Raw genomic sequence first — 21716 nt, forward strand, 5'->3', positions numbered from 1 at the left:
CTAGTTTTACAGCATTTTTGTGTAAGTCACCCTGAAAAGTGACCCTGCAAGTGAAATGTGCCTATAAACATGTCCCTGTGAAGAACTGGGATGCTACAAATATGATTGGGGATGAGTTTGTACCTCAACCAACGTTTTAATTTTGTGTTTTCCTCCTTTATTCTTTGAAATGAAAAAATCAGGTGTAGGGCCTTTAATGAAGAGGTTGTACTACTGATATTAACCACAAGGAGGCAGCACTCAAATGAATCACCAACGCTTCCGCACAGTGAGTTCTCTTTTTTGCAGTCGTTCAGCTATGCTGCTTTTAAGTCAAATCAAAACTCGGGAGATTCAATACTCCAATCAAAAACACCCACAACAAAAGACATGTAAAGCTTCAACCATCTGCATTTTGTTATATTTTAATTGATACTAAACTGGAAATACATTAACGCAAAGAATAAAAGCAAAATGTATAGAGTAACGGCCGAAATTGTGAAAAGTAAATACTCGGTTATTTCTATTAAAATATATAGCATATAGGTGAATATGATTAGCAAATATTAAATACCTGTTAAGACAAGTCCATGAAATCCATATCACATACATTTATTTAATTTATAGCCTTGTTAATATCTCTTTCGTTGCAATTTCTGTGTTTTCCTATAGCTTTGAACGCACCACTCGGACTCACATGTCAACACGCCGCTGTTAGCATTTCCCCAAACATGGAAAGTGACAGCGTGCAACAACTCAAAGCAGCATAGCAAATATTTACGAAAAAAAACACTACTCTGGTTTATTTCACGTATCGTACTGTAGGAGCGAAACGCCAAAATGGTGAAGGAGCAGTTTAGAGAGACGGATGTGGCGAAAAAGATGTAAGTATGAAGCGGCATGCTAGCTTGGAGTTAGCATACTCGGTTAGCAGGAGAAGTTTGTGAAGTAAAAACATGGAAAATGCACTTATAATGTGGCTGATGTTTGGTGTATAGAACCTGCACTTATTTGTTTGAAGTACTACTTTATAAATTATATATGTTGTCATTAGTTACTAGAAAAACAATGTTGCATGCCAAATGGAAAGGAATAAAAATATCACATGTTGGCTGTATTATCATTTTTTCATTAAATAACATCTTTGCTGCTTTCAATATTTGCCTAGTGTTTATTAAACCTGATACAGAAATGTCATATTGCTTGTTTTCTATGACATCATTTTATCAAGTAATATCAATAGAATTTTCAGCTTTAGCTTTTGATAATTAGTAAGTGAAGTATAGTAAAGTAATATATGTGGATGCTTTAGTGCAGTATCATTTCTCTGCTCTTTAACATAGTCCACTCTTGACTTGTTGTTTCAGAAGCCACATCTGTTTTGGGATGAAGTCGGCTGAACAGATGAGGCAGCAGGCTCACATCCAGGTGGTCAGTAAGAACCTGTACAGTCAGGACACCAGACACACCCCTCTGCCCTACGGAGTCCTGGACCACCGCATGGTAACCGTTCACTTTCACACAGACTCGAGGCTGATTCAAGATCCACGACATAAGATTATACGTATTTGTAAATCAATTTTCTGAACCCCCAGGCTAGTTTTCTAGTATTTCTGTGACAATGAGCCAGAACAGTGACCCTGTGAAGAATCGGGATATTATTAGAGAAGTTAGGAATGAGTTTGGACTCATTTAACCTCCTAACCCAAGCAACCTCCTACACAAGCAAATTTTCTCCAGTTATTATCCACGTATCCAAGCGTTACCCAAATCTAAAAGCTTCCTGATTTAGCGACCAAAACGAGATGTGAATGACGATGAAAAAGTTACAAAAAAGATCACAAAAAAGTATTGAAAAAGTGACAAAAATACAACAAAATAGTAACAAAAACGTAGCGAGAAAGTGACGACAATGCGGCAGCAACGCATGGAAACACGAGGAAAAATCTTAGATCAGTTTTGGAGGTCTTTGCTTTCAAATGAGGCGTTACACTGGCCTGTAGGCTGTATGAAGTTTTTAGATTTGGGTAAATGTGCTCCGTTTAAGTGGGGGTTAAGAGGTTGACACATTTAGTTGTTTCCTCTTTCATTGATTGGAAAGACTTTGGAAAGACTTTTATCCTAGTATAAAACGGTCTGTGAAATAAAAGCAAGTGAATATTGTGAATACAAATGTTGTTATTGGGGCTATTTCTGACTATTTGCCTCTAGAACAATCTACTTTATTTCTTTTTTATTTTGCTTTTATTAGAAAATGTTCATGGTATTTTACTTACAGGTACTCTTTTTGACATATTTAGTATATTAGTAAAGCTCTATTTTATTACATTGTCTTGTTACAAAATCCGGCCCTCCAAATAGAACATTTGGCCCCCCCAAGATGATTTTGAGAAATATTTGTATGCAAATATGAGATCAAATTCTATAAATGCAAGAAATAGTGTCACCCTTGGGCACCCTAAGCCATGACACTCGAACCACTAATGTAAAACATTGGCATTTGCATAAAAAAGTTCTTCACTTTAGTATGAAATGGTTCGGCCCTTGGTGTTTTGGCAATGATAAAAGTCGGCCCTCCACAATGCAAACTTGCCTATCCCTGATCTATGTGATGGGACCTAGTCATTGATAATCTGCCATTTTAAAATCCCTGCCTCTTCTCCTTATTTCAGGGCACCAGTGAGAAGGACCGACCCTGTTTGACTTGTGGCAAGAATCTGGCTGATTGTTTGGGGCATTATGGGTATCTCGATTTGGAGCTGCCCTGTTTTCACGTTGGATATTTTAAAGCAATTATAGGAATCTTACAGGCAAGTTTTGGATTTATTGACCTTTTTACTGCAGTGTTTTACTAACACAATGACACACAATACATTTAATCTGAGCACATAAAACAATAATGAGGGGAACTACAAAAATGGACACTTTAAACAAAAAGGTATGGTCAGCACTAAGGCAAGAATATCCTTATTGACTGATTTCTGGTCCTTTAAGTGCAGTAAGAAAAGCAGCCTATAGATGGCAGCAAAGTACCAACATGTTTTGTTAATAAGATGGAAAAAAACATACATTAAATTGTAAAGCAATAAATTAGACATTGTGTGAAAATTCTAATACATATAGCATGTACTTAGCATGTCTATGTATAAGATGTCAGTAGCCACTAAGTGGTTTCTGACATCCCAGATATAGAAATGCTAATTATTAATGTGAATTACAATATGCTATTCAATTTATGCAGTATGCCCTAGCTATAGCCTATAGAATTCTATTAAAACATCCATTCCCTCACTCTCCATTCATGTGCTAATTTGTCTCCGTGCAGATGATTTGTAAAACATGTTCGCGGATCATGCTCACGAAGGACGAGAAGCTGCAGTTTCTGGATTTTTTGAAGCGTCCGAACTTGGCCTATCTCCAAAAGCGAGGCCTGAAGAAGAAGATTTCTGACAAATGCCGCAAAAGAACCATCTGCCTCAACTGTTCGGCCTTCAACGGTGAGAAGAGAGACACTCGCAGAGGCCACAGCAAGTTACATTCAAGACAATAGCTGGATGTGGAGCTATAGTAACGGATTTTCTTGTAGTTGAGGAAATGCTGTATATTGTTCCTCATTTGGGCTTAAACCAGGTTTATTTAGTCTCAAATCAGGACTAAACTCACCCCAGATTACCATCAGAAGAAATCTGCCCTGCACCATTTGTTCCTTCACCATCAGTTTAAGATATTTCTTTGATTCACTTCCGTTTCAGGCCCAGTGAAGAAGTGTGGCCTGTTGAAGATTCTTCATGAGAAATACAAAACCACAAAGAAGACGGTGGACCCGTTTGTGTCCGAGTTCATGCAGTCGTTCAACACGGCCATGGAACACAACAAGCTCATCGAGCCGCTGCTGACCAGGGCGCAAGTACGTGGTATATATATCCCTCCCGTAAGCTGTAAATACGGAAGGCCACCCATAGCCAATGAAACTTGTAGTGTCCTTAAGCCCCCTTCAGTGTAGCATCACAATCAATCTATTTATTATTAGTTAAATTATGCAGCAGCATTTTTGTCATGTTTCTGGTCCCAATTTTTCCCATTTTCAAAGCTGTGACTGGGAGAAGTTTGCACAGCAGGAAGGGGTTTTATGGGGCATTAAAGGGACTATATGGAGATTAAAATTATGTATTTTCCTGCCCCCACATGTTCCAACAGTGTCCTAATGTGTAGAATGAGCTCAGACCTGTTCACCACAACTGCCTCTAAAATCCTGCACTGTCACTTGGAAAGGTGTTAATTCGGGTCTGAAGTGCTGTCATGCACGAGCTTAATATAGAAGCTGCAGCTACACGTATGACCTGGGGTGGCAGTAGTGAGTATAAAATGGCAAACTTGCATCTTTAAAGCAATATTAAGTTACATGTTTACCTTGATAAATCCTTTTCGTAGTAATACAAGTGTTAATGGATGACTGTGGGGTCTTTCATCTCCCCCTGGTGTCTCTGGCCAGAAAACCACACAACCACACTTGCCCGTTAGCCTGCTAGAAGAAGCTAGCAGGCTAACGGGCATAGCTAGCACTTAAACAGTATTTACAGCCAAGTTTGAGGGAAAAAAATGATCTCCATTGTGTAATTGGATGTACAATATCCCTCTGTCCCTTTGTCTTTTCTGTCAGCGTAGTATTTACTCTCACAGATAATTAATGAGTAAAAAAACGTAACACGCTATGACACCTGCACTGGCATGAGTTACTTAGTTCTGCTTTAAAGAGCTTATATTAGAATCTATTACCTACGACTCAATAAGTTAACCTCTTAACACCTTAACCAGGCACGTTTTCCCCAATTTGGCTTTACCCAAATCTAAAAGCTTCTCGACTGGAGCCTACAGCCTAGAGGCCAGTGTAGTGCCACATTTGAAAGCTAAGAGGCAAAGTTTTGATGTGTTTTTTCGCTGCGTTCTCACCTTCATTATGTCTTGTTTATATTGCTATTTTGCAATTTTTTTTCAAGAAAATGTGCTTGGTTAAGAGGTGAAACAAAAATAGAAAAATGATGGTTCAAAACATGCTCCACTGCAAGTTAAAGTAAAGCTTTCTGTAAATGTTCTTTCGTTTCTGTGGGTGTTTTGCTCTAAAGTTGTTGCCGAGTGCAATTTACTTTTAATATCCATGTTTTTCTATAAGTTTGTGGCATTAAAAAAATGTTATATATGCCTTTACATTATCCTCCAAGTATGAAAACTAATTAACTCGATTAGAAGAAAAATGAGTGCAAAACATATGTTCCTTTTCTAGGACGTTTGAAAGCGCAGCACAGTGTTCCAGACAGTTCTGTTTTTTTGCAGGAGAACTTGAACCCTCTGGTGGTGCTGAGCATGTTCAGGAGGATTCCCGCGGAGGACATCCCGCTGCTGCTCATGAACCCGGAGGCGGGAAAACCTGCGGACCTGATCCTGACCCGCCTCCTGGTCCCGCCGCTCTGCATCCGCCCGTCCGTGGTCAGCGATCTCAAGTCCGGCACCAACGAAGACGATTTGACCATGAAGCTCACGGAGATCATCTTCCTCAACGACGTCATTAAGAAGGTAGCGCTCCTCAGTGTTCATAAAGCCCTTACTCGTTTATTTCCCGTCGTATTTTCTCTCGTTTTCCCGTAGCATCGTGTGACCGGCGCAAAGACTCAGATGATCATGGAGGATTGGGACTTCCTGCAGCTCCAGTGCGCCCTCTACATCAACTCTGAGCTCTCCGGGATCCCGCTCAACATGGCGCCCAAGAAGTGGACCAGGGGCTTTGTGCAGAGGCTTAAGGGGAAGCAAGGTATGAAGCAGGAGAACATGAGAGAACACTTCAAGGGCAGGTTGAGGGTGGATTATAGAAACAGTAGTGATGGGCGGGTGAAGCCTTGTAACACTTTGAGGCTCTCCTAGCGAAGGCTCTGAGCTGTTTCATTCTGTTTGAACACTGACCTCTTGTGGACAAACTTTATTATTGTGACTTCCCATGAACACGACTGAAGCACCAACACAATCATGTGGAAGAGAAGTTTCAAACGGACGTGTGGCAGTTTCATTATTTGCCGCCAGATATTGAAGTTTGAATGATCAAGTCAATCATAGGCTGATAAATAAGAGTCATTTTCTTTGTAACGTGGGTCTGAGCTTCACGGAGCTCCAGTGGGCGGGGCCTCAGTGGGCGGGGCCTCAGTCACCTGCGGCTCTGCTGCTCAAAGGCAGGACATACATTTTTGCTTCATGCTCCTCACGTTTCCCTCGCCTGATCAGCTCCACGCCTGCTTTTGTATCTGTTAAAAAGCAGGACTTTGTGAAGAATACAGAAAATACAAAATGTATTCTGTCCCACAGCCACTTTCGCCACATGAACGCAGTTAAATGGGAAATGGGTGAAATACAGCACATTTATTTATTTATCACTAATGATTTACATCACTATGGACGAGGAAACATCCATAGTTTAGCGCCTCGCCGCTAAAGGCAGCTCAGTGAGACGCTCTGAGCAGATGACCCGCTTTGAGACACGATACGCAGCTCACAGAATGAAGCATGTGACCAGGTGTTGCTGAAAGAGGCTCCGACGCAGTGTTTCAAAGCATCTGCTTCAGGAAGAGCGATACAAGCTCCGGAGCGCTGAGTTTTTTGGCCATCACTAAGAAACAGCGCTGTAACGGATGGACCACAGTTGGAGCTTGTAGCTCAATTTCATCCACGGTATGGGAACCCTAGGGTGCTGAGAGCACTGCAGTACCCCCTCGTGATTAGTTTGTGAACTGCAGGCAATATTAATAAATAGAAAATGTGCACAGAAAAAGCGTTTTTGGGGTACATTTTTTTCCTCAGCACCCCCTAACTAAAATGTCTTCCCATGGCTCTGCTTAACCAAGCACATTTTCACCACTTCGACATTACCCAAATCTAATTTTTTGGCCGAGTTTACAAAAAAATGTGTCAATCTCAGTCCGATGAAGACTTCAGTGATCAGTGGCATCTCGCGATATGGATATTGCATCACTGAATATCGCCATATGACAGTTTTTGCGATATATTGCGCAGCCCTAGTCTGAAAAACAGAAATGGCTTGGATTGAAACCTCTTTTGCCTCTAAGAGTTGTATAGACGAAGATGTTTCTGTTGTCTGTGGTTAGGATTAGGAATTATAGAATAGAATATTATATTGATTTGTCACTCTTTTTTTATAGACAGTAGTTATTTTGAATTGCTTGTTCATTTTGCCGCAGGCGGTCCTCTGAGTCCCAATTTGCTCCATGTGCTGCTTCATCTTCATTATCACTTGTCAAGAAGTTTCTGTAAAAAAAAATCCTCTCAAAACTTATAATGAAATGCTGTGGGAGGCTAAATATAACCTTTTGGCTTTGAAAGTTTTCATCTGAACCCGCAGTTTGCATTCCCTTATGCCAATTATGTAGCTCATGTTGACCAATTCGCTTACAGCTTTTGATTTAAATCCATGTTAACCCTGAATTTAGTCACTGATTTCCACAGTTTAATGATGATTGACGATTTGCCCAAGGCCTCACAGCTTCTTTTTCATTCAGACCTGGTTTCCTTGAGTTTGACGTCCTCCCTGAACTTGTCTTCCACAGGGCGATTCAGGGGGAACCTTTCGGGGAAGAGAGTGGACTTTTCGGGCCGAACTGTCATCTCTCCGGACCCCAACCTCCGCATCGATGAGGTGGCTGTCCCGGTGCACGTGGCTAAGATCCTCACCTACCCAGAGATGGTAAGAGCAAAGAAAAGTATCATGGCTTTTACCTCCATTTTCCCATTTACTAGTTGACGTGTTTCAAACTGTTTGCTAAATTAAATTGGGTTCATTTGAGTACTTTCTGACTGAATATCTGAATATCTTGTTCAAAAGACAGATTTTTCTGAAATGTGTTCCTGATGCACCATCTGTTCTGCAGGTGAATAAAGCCAATCTGGAGCTGCTGAGGAAACTTGTTCGTAACGGTCCAGACGTCCATCCAGGAGCGAACTTCATCCAAAACCGACGCAACCAAATGAAACGGTGTGTGAGACTGTGCTCGCTATTATACATACACCACGGGCATATACAGTTGTGCTCAAAGGTTCACATACCCTGGCAGAGTTTTTGACTATTTTTCAAAGAATATGAAAGATAACACACTCATAGTTAGTGGTTGTGTGAAGCCATTTATGGTGAAACAACAGAGTGTGCTCTTTTTAAATCATAAGGGAAAAAGAAAGTACCAAAATGACTTTTTACATACATACATACGTTTACATACTCCAGTTTTTGTAGTAGTTGTGGATGAGGTTCTTTATTTTTTCTGACGGTAAAGCGGCCCATTCTTCTTGGCAAAAACCCTCCTGTCACTGTAAGCCCCAGTTCATGCAAAATAGCTGAGGAATGTACAGGAACTGGAGACTTTTTGCCAAAAAGAACTTTCCCATCAGAAAAACCTCATCCACAACTACCACAAAAGACTCCAAGCTGTCATTTCTGTTAAAGGGGGCAATATACAGTATTAAAAACTGGGGTTTGTAAACTTTTGAGCACAACTAGGGCTGAACGATATGCACAAATATTATAATAATATGCTCGATATTGATACGATACGATGCAACTACGGGTTCGGTGAAAACCAAGCATTTTTCAGAAAAATGTAAACATCGTTAAACAAAAGAGTGCAGTTTTATTGATGAGAATCTATCTCATTTATATCTTGCTTTTTTGATATTAATATCTTGAATGTTCATATCTCTATATTGATACGATAACGATATCTTTTTCAACCCTACCCACAAGTACATGCTTCATCAGAGCTGGGCAGGGGGAGTCTGTAAATCAGCCATGATTTCCCCCACGAGCGTGGTCATTATGGTTAAAGGTGAGGAGTGAGGAGAAGCTGTCCATTTATATATATAGTCTATGATCAATACCTGCTGTAATCGAAGACTAAACCAGAGCTCTAGACTAGTAATGCACGATAATGCCAATTTGAACCGATAACCGATAATTCTGCATGTCCCGATACCGACAACCAATAATGACGCCGATAATTATGTATATATATTTGCACTTTATTTTGTGACAAGAACTCAATGTAACAGTTCTGCCCAAAATGTATTAACTCTACCAAGCAATATATAAGTGTATAAATATAAATCAAATATTGAGTTTTACTTTGGGTTTGGGTCTCCACCTTTTTTTAAAAGCTCTGGGTTTTTACAGTTCCATCCTCTGAGCAGGTCTGTCTCTGTTCATCTGTGTCACATCTTATTAAAAAAAAAAGAAGAATATTACTACTACTACTTCCTTCCTAGTATTATTCTTTTTGTTGACATCATACTAATGAATTCTTATTTACAATACTGGAATATAGACAGTATTATAGTATTTCACTGAGTCTAGAGACGTCTCTGACATGAGAGAGAAGTGATGCCAAATCTGTGACAGTTTCAACTTAGACTAATAATACGATACTACAGCACAAAAGCAAGACTCTCTCCTGCCTTGGGCTCATTTATGCATTTGTGCCTCGTGTGGTAAAACAACACGAGCAGCGCGGCTCATTTCATCAATGTGACACTTCTCTCGTTCATCGCACTTCAATCACGGGGCTATTGTCTTTATTTGATCAGAAATACGAAGATAATACATGGGTTTTTAGGCCCCGCTGTCTTCCAGTAACTTACGTGAGCGGATCCGCGGTTCGCATTTCATCGTCTTTTTCTCATTTTGTTGCGGTGCTAATGTTGAAGTTACTTCGATGTAAAAAGTCTAAAAACTCTTCCTTCGTGCAGAGCGCCTGCACAGCGCTGTTTTGCTGGAATACTCTTTGTATTTTCCAGCTAAAACCGTGCAAAAGTCGGCCGTGGAGAGTGTATATCTGCTGCTGTAAATGTGCTGTCCTGAGTCTGCAGCAGCTCCGGGCTGCAGGACGAGAGAAAGGCAGCGAGCTGGAGCCGCAGATTCAATGTAATTTGAGCTTATAATTATCGGGCCTAATTATCGGCCAATTTTTTTTTTATCGGCTTATCGGGGATGGTGCCAAAATGCCGGTAAATGCCGATAATTATCGGCGGCCAATATTATCGTGCATCCCTACTCTAGACTGTTCACACCCTAACAGACCCAACCAGGACCGAACCTGGACTACACATTCGCACAGTAATGATAGTAAGTGCTTCCGTTTAAATTTTTCGCAAAGTACTTTGGCTGCTGATTGCTCAAAACGCCATGAGCTTGATCCAGTGATCGGCACAACAAAAAGCCCTACAATTGTATAATATACTGCTATAAATATTAACTTTGAAGTTTTGTAAATGTGTAGCAGCATGTGGAGAGTTGTTAACGGGTATCAATGAAAGTCCTTTTGTTGCCTCCAAATGGGAAACCCGAATTTTTACAGCAATTCTCACATTATTTATGTCCAACTCCAGTTTTAATACTTCTTTAATATTGTGGCTTTTATGTTATGGAGCATGTTTGAAGACGATAACAACTGGCAGCTATAAAAGAGTTATTTTTGGATTTGGAAATGGACCTCGACAGAATTACTTCATCTGATCTGATCTTTTGCTTTTCGTTGTGTTTGTCTTCCAGATTTTTAAAATATGGAAACCGTGAGAAGATCGCGCAGGAGCTGAGATTTGGCGATGTGGTGGAGAGACACTTGATAGACGGAGACATCGTTTTGTTCAATCGTCAGCCTTCTCTGCACAAACTCAGCATCATGGCCCATATAGTGAGTCCTTTGAAGGTCCCTTTGTGTGCAACATTAACTTTTTATGTTTTATTTTGTTTTATACGAGCCAATTATTTCGACTTGCAGCCTTGGGAATACATACATACATTCTCCCCTGCTGTTTTCATTGCACATGTGATGATTAAAGTGGCAGAAACGGTGAAAAAACATTGCACATGTTGAAGTTATTACACATCGATGCCGGGATAAATGTTAAAATATAACCTATAGATATAATAAGAAGTCATTTGTACAGAGATAGACGGCGCATGACAACAAGATTTATTTTGTGAATGCTGAATTATCTGTCCATCAGAACAGACAGGGTTAAAGTGAGCCCACTTCACCAAGATAAGACTTAACTACACTCAGAGCCAGAGCTGGTGCTGACCTTTCTGAGGTACAGTACGCATCCCAGGGCTCTTCGACGAAGAGTGAACCCATGTACAGTACGATCAAAAACAGTTACATGCAGTAGTGCAGGGCAGAAGGGGAACATAATGACCTCAATTTGGGCCCTGCCCCACTATGTGAGAACCACTAACCATTTGCCACTGTCAGACTGGGGTTTAGGACGACACTAGTCGATTTCCCCCACTTTTTAAAATGGTAAATGGTCACATTCTGTCACCTCTGGTCCCTGACCCACACTTTGGGAACCGTTCATTCATTCATTCATTCATTCATTCATTCATTCATTCATTCATTCATTCATTCATTCATTTTCTTCCACTTCTCTGTTGCTGTGTCGTGGGGGCAGCTGTTGGGGCTGCACCAGCTCCTATGGCTCCTCATACAGGTGGTGGGTCCATCCTCTCATAAGGAGCTTCTGAACCGCTCTTTGTCTGACCCGTCACCTGGGACCTGTTCACCATGGGAGACCCTACCAGGGGCACGAAGCCCCCAACAACAGAGCCTCCAGGATCATTCGGGCGCTCAAACCCCTCGACCACGTTAAGGTGGCGGTTCCAGGAGGGGCAGTTTGGGAACCCCTGATTTAAAACTAGCTGAAACCTGCACCTGACGGTTATTTCTGTCTAACCACTGAGAATAAGCCTGACAGTAATTCATTTTACACTAAGCACATTCAGAGAACTAAAGTTACTGAAAGTAACTTCTCTCATGAGAACTGTGTGGATACAACTCTCCTTAGAGACAAAGCTTTTTTCTTTCTTGTATTCGCTGAACTACTGTCGATACTCTGCTTGAGACAACAAGATAGTTTTAATGAGTGTACGAGGTTAACCCCATGTTCCCAGGCCTTAACCAATCGCATTTTCTTCAGTTCGGTCTTACCCAAATCTAAAAGTTAAGACTTACAAAAAGGAGCGTTCAAAGCGAGCAAGTTCAAAATCATCATCAAAATTTCAATAAAATATATTTATGTTTGTGGTCCATGTGGTTACACAGAATAAGACCACATGGGGACAGGACATTGTTAGTGTAGGACATAGGTGTCAAACTCTGGCAAAATTGGCCCGCAATGTAATTATATTTGGCCCGCGAGGCTATACCAAATGACTACTCGAGCTGGCCCACCGGTATTATACATTTTTTTCCGGATTTTGCATATCTGGACTATTAAGTTATATATTGTATATATTGTATAGTAATAAGTGTTGCTTGTTCCATATTCAATGTTAAAGCAAATCTTGTTTGGGTCCATATTAAAAGGTCCATTTGTTCAATGGTGGCCCGTGACTTTGTTCAAGTTTTACATTTTGGCCCACTGTGTATTTGAGTTTGACACCCCTGGTGTAGGACATCATTACTATTAGCAGTTGCAGTCTTTACAGTTTGCTAATAACGATCACATTTTAATTGGTATAGAATCGATGATGATACAACTAATCAGGTCAGCAGAATCCTTTGGCCCAATAACGCCATCATGTACAGAGATGGGGTCAAATAAATATTCCCAAAAGTATTCGGTCGCCCATAGCGCACAGGGGTCGCCATCTTTCTGCAGTCGATTGCTGCTCTTGCCGAGGTCTGTCTTTTGTATTGACATTATATTCCTCGTTCGATTGTCACAGGCACGAGTCAAGCCTCACCGGACCTTCCGCTTTAACGAGTGTGTCTGCACGCCCTACAACGCCGACTTCGATGGAGACGAGATGAACCTTCACCTGCCCCAAACCGAAGAGGCCAAAGCAGAGGCACTGATCCTGATGGGGGTAAGTCTGGCCTCAACACGAGACATATTACTACATAATTTAATGGCTTGGACTTTTATTATTATTGCCACTTAAACTTTATTTTTGTTTTTAATAATAGATGGGATATATGCGGTTGAAGGAGTTTTGGAGTTTGTTTTAATAAATGTTCTTCCTAGAAAACAAAACAAAGATGTGAACATTGAACGCTTAGGAACAGCCTTGGTTTAGCTTTATGTCCTTTGTTTCTTTATTTTTAAGTACAGGGGCATTTAAAAGCAAACATTTTATCTAAATTTACTGGAAAGTTACGCTATGGCTCATCGATATTTACTGTGTAAGTTCATTGAAAATATTATGGTCATGGTCCAAAACATATTCAGCTGCAGTTTTGGCCACATTTCGCCAGTTTTGTCCAATTCTCTTTCCTCTGTTTGATGAAATCCTAATAAATTAAATATGCGCTGATTTTTCTTTTCTTTTGTGGCATTAAAATATAGTGTTTGAGCATTAAACATGGCATTAAAAAGCACTACATTTAAATAGCTTCTGCCTGTATAAACCCTGATGTACAGGAAAAACTCGGGGAAAAGTTCATTTATTTCTGTAATTCAACTTAAACTATGATATAGACTCATTACATGCAAAGTGACATATGTCAAGCCTTTGTTTTAATTTTGAGGATTATGACTTACAACTGGTAAAAGCCCTAAATTCAAAATCTCAGAAGATTAGGACATTACATGAAATCAATAAAAACAATATTTTAAACAGAGAAATGTCAGCCCTCTGAAAACTATAAATATGTATATGTACTTATACTTGGTTTGGGCCCTTTTGCTTGAGTGACTGCCTAAATGCGGTTGCGTGGCATGGATGCTCTCAGCCTGTGGCACTGCTGAGGTGTTATGGAAGACCAGGATGCTTCAACCAGAGGAATCTGACATTTGAAGCCCATGTCCAGGATCCTTGTGTGTGTGGAGGCTCCTGATGCTCTGACTCCAGCCTCCGTCACTCCTTGTGAAGGTCCCCCACACTTTTGAATGGCCTTTTCCTGACAGTCCTCTCCAGACTGTGGTCATCCCTGCGCCTTGTGCACCTTTTTCTTCCACACTTTCTATGCATGTGCTCTGACACAGCACTTTGAGAACATCCAACTTCTTTTGCCATTACCTTTTGAGGCTTTTGCCAATGATGGTTTTCTGCACAAGAGTCTGGTTCAGTAGAATTCACCATCATGGGGCAGACTGCTGACCTGACCTGAGAGAGACCATTTAAAGCCTCAGGGACCCTTTGCAGGTGTTGTGGATGAATTAGCTGATGAATGGGTGACACTTTGAGCTCTATTATAGTCCCTTTTCACAAGATTCTAACCTTCCGAGATTTTGAATTTGTGTTTTTTACCAGCTGTGAGCCAAAATCATCATGCAAAGTGAGAAATATCAAGCCTTTGTTTGTTATAATTTTGATAATTATGGCTCAGCTTGTAAAACCCCCAAATAAAACATCTCAGAAAATAAGAATGTTTTGAAAATGGACTGTAAGCCATAATCATCAAAATTATAACAAACAAAGGCTTGACATGTGTCACTTTGCATGTTATGAATCTATCTCATATATTAGTTTCAAATTTTAAGTTGTATTACAGAGATGAATACACTTTTTCCACGATTTTCTCATTTTCAGAGATTCATCTGTTGTTAGTTCTGTCAGTTCTATGTTGGCGAGTGAAAATTATGTTTAAATTCCAACACAAACATTTGACAAAGCACCTGTACAAAAGAGGCGTCTTGTCAAACACCCTCTGTAATTTTCTGAATATAACTTGACGTCATCTGTCTCGCAGACAAAGGCCAACCTTGTGACTCCGCGGAACGGCGAACCTCTGATCGCCGCCATCCAGGACTTTCTGACAGGTCTGAGGTTTCAAAGACGGGCTGTATTTTTCTACTGTGTGTCAACACTTCACCGTTTCAGTGGAAAGAAAATTTATATAACAGACTTGAAAAGAAAACCTTTGTGATAGTAAAGGTTTTTATTGATGTAATTTTTTTTGGGTTTTTTTGCGAGGTCGTTCATATTTCTACTCAAGTGCTATTCCTCCAGCAGTCTAAACTTCACATCGTCTTTCTCTGTTTGAAAAAAAGGATGTGAATCTAAGAATATGTTTGAAGTAATGCTGCACATTATGAAAAAGGCATATTTGAAATCTGTTTTGATCATTGCAAAGGCGATATTGTTGCAGTATTTTACCTTTTCCCATTGCAACCTTTACATTCCAAATAGATAAATAATAACATCTGACTTACACCCTTTTCAAACACAGCCCAAAACAAAAACGTATTTTGTCAATCTCTTACACATACAAGATCTAGTAAGATGTTTTCTGTAAGATCTTAATGTAATATATTTCCTATTAAAGATGAGGCCTTCTGAAGTCGAGTTTTGTTTTTCCGCAGGGGCGTACCTCTTGACTTTCAAGGACACGTTTTTCGACAGATCAAAGGTGTGTCAGATAATCGCCTCGATTTTGGTCGGCAAAGATGAAAAAGTGCGGATCACACTTCCCCGACCGGCCATAGTGAAGGTAAAACTCATCCCTGTTCTCTTAAGAGATCCTAATAATAAACTAAAATTAAAATAGGACAAAAATGCTACTGAATCAGTTTGTGATTTTACACAACGTAGTAGAAATTTGAGGGCTTCAACGCCACTCTAATGCTCCGTCCACACCAAACTCGATTTGGGCGTCAAAAACGCGCGTCACGCCCGTTGTTGGACGCCTGTGCTTATTGAAGTCAGCCGCTCATCACCAAGCGTCAAGACGCTCTCGACGCGCGTCAAGAGAAGAGCGTCGTCGCGGAGCGCGTTGGGAGGAGCATCTCTGTTGCCGTTGTCAGTTTTCAGTTATCAACATGGATGACATAGAGAGAGTGGCTTGGCTTTTATTGCTTCATAAAGCCAGACAACATCGTCTACGGGCTCGTCGGCGCCGTGTCTGGATTCATGAGATCGTCCGAAGGCGTTCTCAGTTTGGCGAGTTTCACCATTTGCTCCAGGAGCTGCGCTCGGACGAGAGTCGCTTTCAACGGTACTTCCGCCGCTTTTAATCCTGGGTGTTTAGATAAAGAAGCACTGATGTGTCTTTAAAAGTCCCAGAGCTGCTGTAGCTCCGGTTCACAAAGAAGCTAAACGTCCGTGACTTGTTGACATCTGTGGGGCTGGCGTAGAATCTGCCCCGGTGGCTCAGCTACCACGTACGTCACTATGGGGAGAAAGCTCCTGATTGGTCGGCCGCGCTCGACGCCCTGGAGGCGCGTCAAACGCTCACCAAGCGCGATAAAACTCAAAACGCGCCGCAGAGGAGGCGCGTGACGCGCTGCGGGACATCTTGACGCCCCCCGGAGGCGCGTCCTCCATGTATTTTAAATGTAAACCTGACCCTTTGGAGGCCCCAAATTGAGTTTGGTGTGGACGGAGCATAAGCCCGCCATGTGCCTGAAACGCGTAAGTACTGACATTAAAGGGATATTTCATGCAGTTCTTTTTTTTTTTCTCATTAAAAACTGTCTGACCTGCTCCACAGTGCACCTGAGGCAAATCACTTATAACACCAGACTAACCATTTAAATGTCTGTGTCGATAGAGTCATTTTAGACATTTTTTTTATAGGAACTTATATTTGAGCAGCATCAGCTTCGTGGTTGTATAAGCTACGCAGCGGTGGAGTGATCTGCTAGAAAATAGTCTCTCAAAATGCGATCTTTCATGTGATGCAAGGTCAGTTATATTCCAAAAATTATTCTATGGACACAGACATTTATATGGTCAGTCTGGTGTTATAATTGATTTGCCTCAGGTGTACTGTGGAGCGGGTCAGACTGTTTTTAATGCAGGCTAGCTGATACCATAGAAATGTGCTAGCCTAGCACTAGCCTAGCGCCACGACACTCTTCAAATATAAGAACTGCATGAATTACAAAAAAAAATATCTCCAGAAATCAGCAGCACTCTGGATAACTAGGAAATGAGGCCCTATGTCAAAAATCCTGAAATATCCCTTTAATAAAGATGGAGAAGGTCCTTCCACGGTCCTGTTCCTGGCCTTGTCTGCAGAGTGACTCCCATCAGCTCTGGGTCTATCTATAGCCTGTCCGTCCATGGGAGTGGATCTCTTTTCTTTCCCTGGGTTTTTCAGTTTTCCTTGCTGTGTGGAAGAGACCTCTGTCTGTGTTTGCCTTGGCACTGCATTTGCTTCGACATTGCATTGTTTTGTTTTGTTAAATTTTGTTGTGTTTGGTGCAGCCCGGTGGGGCAACTCCTGTTTCAGATTCAGAAGACTTTATTACTCCCCGAGGGGCAATTCATTTGCAGCTTCCCTCCCACCCAAACATTCGTCCATCTCATAAATACAATACATAGAAGAATGGTCCTAACACATGTAAATGAAAGTAAGTCTGCAAGATATCAAAAACCTGGCGCCATAATCGATCTAAGACGACACATTAATGATTAAAATGAGATTCATCCTTGTCTAGCAGCTTAATAGCTGAATGTATGAAAGACAGATAACGATTCTTTGTTGCTCGTGGCACATTATAGCGCCGCCCAGAGGCCATCAACAGAAAATCAGAAGACAGAATGTGCTCTGATTGGCTCTTGATTTGTTTGGCCTTACCAGTAGCTCGCTTCCTCCACAGTGAATTCCTTGAACTCCTTGAGCTGGATTCCGAGAATTTTAGAGCAGCTTTTTACAATGCAGACCGTTCTTGTTTTTACCCATTGAACCAACAAATGTAGAAAAATGTCCAAAGGCTTTCAATAAAAGAATTGTACAAGTTCACAGACACAGTTGTCATACTGGGCTGTACAAGACAATTGATTGAGGAGGTACTTTCATATTATTCAGGTATTTCTCAATCTTCCAAAGACCTCGAGGCTCAATAACCTCCACTGATTCATTGAGCAAAAAAAAAGTCAATTTTGAATTTTATCCTTTCATAAAATATTGTTAATTCTCTTTCCTGTTATTTTTTTAAATCATATTTTTAAAGTAGTTCTATGAAGTATATTTATAAGTTTACTTTCTTGTGCCATTTGTTTTTGTGAATCAGCCTATGGCGTTATGGACGGGCAAACAGATCTTCAGCCTCCTCTTGAAGCCTGGCATAGACTGTCCGGTTAAAGCCAATCTGAGAACCAAGGGAAAACAGTACTGCGGCAAAGGAGAGGATCTCTGCCACAACGATTCATGTAAGTAGTAGAGGTTACCACAGTGATTTAAGGATTTAAAGACGAGCCTTCCTCTTAATTGACCTCCTTCTTTTATTAACATGTAAGTTCAGACGACCTCATTTGTACACAAACCTCTGCAGTTTTCCCACCCGGGGGAGATACTTCCAGGCCATTAGTGCTGACTGCAGCTCAATCTTCTGTTTGCCCAGAAAAATCACATGATTTTTTTTATGAGCAAACAGAAAATTGTCATCCCCGCACTTCTTGCCACGTCCCTGCCCATCCTGCAGCAAACGCAGATGCTTCTCATTTGTTCATATCGTCACCCTCTTAATGTGAGCTGTGAACTGAAAAAATGACCTATGCCATTATTTTCAGAGGATAATGGCATAGTACCAATGGCTTTTTTGCTGTGTGTATAACTTCGAGCAAAAGAATAGTGTCTACAGAAGCCGCAGATGAGCCCCTGAGGAGTGTCTGATCTGAAAAATGAATCCAACAGCAGATGGAAATAAATCTTGTGAAATCGCAGAAGCTTATTTCAAAACAATGCCACAGCGAATATCATTTGTGATCAAACAGGCAGTTCCAACAAAATATTAAAGTGCGTGAGCTTTATCTTTGGTGGCTACACAGAGTCACTACGTTTCCATGAAAAGTCTAATCCTACTAGGCCAAATATCCGACTCCTATCCGTTTTTTCCCCAAAACCTGTAAAACCAGTCTTGTAGTTGTTCCCGGCCAGCAGGGGGCAGGGGGTTTTAGCAAAGAGCTAGCCCAGTTAGCCCCATTTAGCCCAAAGTGCTTTCAGACCAAACTGCTGTTTTGGGGTTAACTGTGACGTCCTACGGATCTCTAACTACACACCCACAGTTTACGCCAGGGTTTCCCACTGTGATTAAGCTCAAATCCACCTCAAACACTAATAAAGAGGCTAATTAGCACTTGGCGGCTAATAGCTAACGTTATTTAACACTAGGCTACGGCTCTTTGTGGAAGAGAATTGTGTAGTAAACTTTAAATTCAACAAACACAGCTTAACCTCTAAACCCCCCCTTAAACCAAGTGCATTTTAACCAGGTCAGGTTCACCTACCATATCTAAAAGCTTGCAGCCTATAGGCCAGTGTAACGCCTCATTTGAAAGCTAAGACCTACAAAACTCATCAAGAAGGATCTTTTTCCCTGCATTGTTGCTGCATTTTGGTTGAATTTTTTTTTACATACTTTTGTTTGTTTTCATCACTTTTTTGTCATTTTTTTGTCACTTTTTCGTCTTATTTTTGTCACTTTTTCGTCACTTTTCGTCATATTTTTGTCACTTTTTCGTCACATTTTTGTCACTTTTTCGTCACTTTTCGTAATATTTTTGTCACTTTTTCATTACTTTTTCACTATTTTTTCATCCTCATTTTTGTCGCTATTTTCACAATTTTTTGTATGAAGCTTTTAGATTTGGTTAAAGTCTAAATGGAGAAAATGTGCACGGTTCAGGTGGGGGTTAAGAGGCTGCTTTATGTCTGATTTTAGTGACTTTATTGGTGCTTATTTTCTGTTTTCATGAGATCAATCGGATCTAATCTTAGCTGTGACTCATGGCCCTACACACATTCTCTGCGTGGATTCAGCCAAAAACGTTAGCTCTCCTCATCATGATGTTTCCTTCCAATAAGTTGACCGACGGTTAGTTTCCAAGGGCAGCGGCTCAGGGGGAAAGTCGGATTCAGCCCCCTCCCCGATCGAATCTGTCTGGTTCACATGGGTTTGGGTCGATCCTATTCTGGTCTGAATAGGTGAAAGATTCGACTTTCCCTTCGTCATGTAACCTGAATGATAACTGCTTCTACACTTGTCACTTTCACCTTGTTCCTGTCTTTGTTCCCAGTCGTGGTGATCCACAACAGCGAGCTCATGTGTGGGAGCCTGGACAAAGGCACGTTGGGATCGGGCTCCAAAAACAACATCTTCTACATCCTGCTGAGAGACTGGGGACAGCTGGAGGCGGCCAACGCTATGTCCCGCCTGGCCCGCCTCGCACCCGTGTTCCTGTGTAGGTGCTCTTTTTCTGTTACCTTTGGGCCATGCGGGATCATTAGCACACCGCTGTTTGGGGAAAGATTAGGAAAAAACTAGGTAGGCCTAAATTGGTATTATCACAGCATGCCCATGTACCATAGAGGCTCTTTATAATTTACCTGTGGGGAGCGAGTGATTGGCGTACCACTGTTTAGGTAGAAATGTCAAGTGCCTGGAGCATTTATGCTTGTTTTAATTTGGGAAAACATTTCCACAGGGCATTGAAATGATTAGTTATTAAATGAATCTCAAATGTCAATAAAATGTGTTGAATTAAAATCCAACTGGCATTAAAGCCACATTTCTTGGAAAGTAATGGCATTGCTCATCTATTTTTACTGCTCAAGTTTGTCAAAAATACTAAAGTTTATGCTCTGGTTAAGATGATCCTTTCCTGTTGTGAAGTGGAAATTACTTAGTGCATTAGTGCATTGTGTTCAAGTGCTTTTGTGCCATAGCCAAGTTTGCACGTTCTGTTCTCCCTGGGCCTGTGTAGTTTTCCTCCAGGTGCTCGGGTTTCCCCTACCACCAAAAAGGGTCAGGATGAATAAACGGTGGTGGTAGGGATGGGCACGCTACCTACTTGGAACCGACCGAAAAGCTCCAATCGGAGGCGGTTTTGCAAAATTTGAATTCTTTCGGTGCCAACTTTCGGTTCTTTTTCTCCCCAGACGTCAATATATGACCTGCAGTGAGTCTTAAAGATGGGGTATTATGCTTTTTTCAATCACATAGCACCAGTCTATATCACACTACAATGATGACGAAACCTTCTGTTTCGTCTGTAAATGCAGGAAATTAGAATAACTGCCTTGTATAAAATTGCTCTCTCAAAATGGCTGTAGTGAATGTCTTGAAATAGGCCTCTGTCTCTTTAAGAACCTCTGAGCCTTTCCGACACGCCCCCTCCACACGCTGTCTGTGGCATCTGTGGGGAGGGGGTTCTGCTGAAGAGCAGTGATTGGTTACTCGGCTGGTGACAAAAGCTTGGAGGCGTCTCCAGGAGGTGGGGGCGTTCCTAGGAGGACGCAGGCAAACCTATCCCTAAAATGGCTGCCATCAGAGTTTTTACAGATTACTCAAAAATACGTGAATGACACTTCAGGCATGTTTTTAATGAGGGAATGACATAATAACATGATGTAAAGCTTGAAAAAGTCAATTTTGCATAATACCCCCCCTTTAAAAAAGCTACATGAATGTGTGCGTGGATACTGAGCCGCTTCAGGGCAAATGGAGCGAAGCAAAGATATATTTTATAGATGTAACTTATAGCGAAGCAAAGCTATAACTTGCTAAACTTTTGTAATAGTGATGGCAGAGCCACGGTCTGCGTCAGGACTGAGCCAGGACGTAGACTTCACCAGAGCTAAACAAAACCAGTTATGAACCAGGACTAAGCCAGGACTGAATAAGAAACTTAAGCTTTTAGGCAAATTAAAAAGCAAAAGAGAGCAGTGACAATAAGAAAGACGTTTTTACCTTTAGCGACAGACCCGGAGGCGGAGCTTACGTGCTGTTGTTTACAACTTTAC

General features: G+C 41.1%; 1 protein-coding gene across 1 annotated transcript in view; it reads left to right on the forward strand.

The window, feature by feature from the left end:
* Positions 1-688: 688 nt before the first annotated feature.
* The window catches only part of polr3a (polymerase (RNA) III (DNA directed) polypeptide A), a 57598-nt gene continuing 36570 nt past the window's right edge, over positions 689-21716 (forward strand). The window contains exons 1-15 of the mRNA XM_079577101.1: positions 689-863; positions 1347-1482; positions 2652-2789; positions 3305-3476; positions 3732-3886; positions 5311-5550; positions 5623-5785; positions 7587-7723; positions 7908-8011; positions 10574-10715; positions 12752-12892; positions 14718-14787; positions 15331-15458; positions 17986-18124; positions 19991-20155. Of these exons, the coding sequence (XP_079433227.1) occupies positions 820-863; positions 1347-1482; positions 2652-2789; positions 3305-3476; positions 3732-3886; positions 5311-5550; positions 5623-5785; positions 7587-7723; positions 7908-8011; positions 10574-10715; positions 12752-12892; positions 14718-14787; positions 15331-15458; positions 17986-18124; positions 19991-20155 (2074 nt within the window). The 5' untranslated portion in view covers positions 689-819. The remainder of the gene's footprint in view (positions 864-1346; positions 1483-2651; positions 2790-3304; positions 3477-3731; positions 3887-5310; positions 5551-5622; positions 5786-7586; positions 7724-7907; positions 8012-10573; positions 10716-12751; positions 12893-14717; positions 14788-15330; positions 15459-17985; positions 18125-19990; positions 20156-21716) is intronic.

The sequence above is a fragment of the Gobius niger genome (assembly GCF_951799975.1).
Source record: "Gobius niger genome assembly, chromosome: 19".
Classification (NCBI taxonomy): domain Eukaryota; kingdom Metazoa; phylum Chordata; class Actinopteri; order Gobiiformes; family Gobiidae; genus Gobius; species Gobius niger.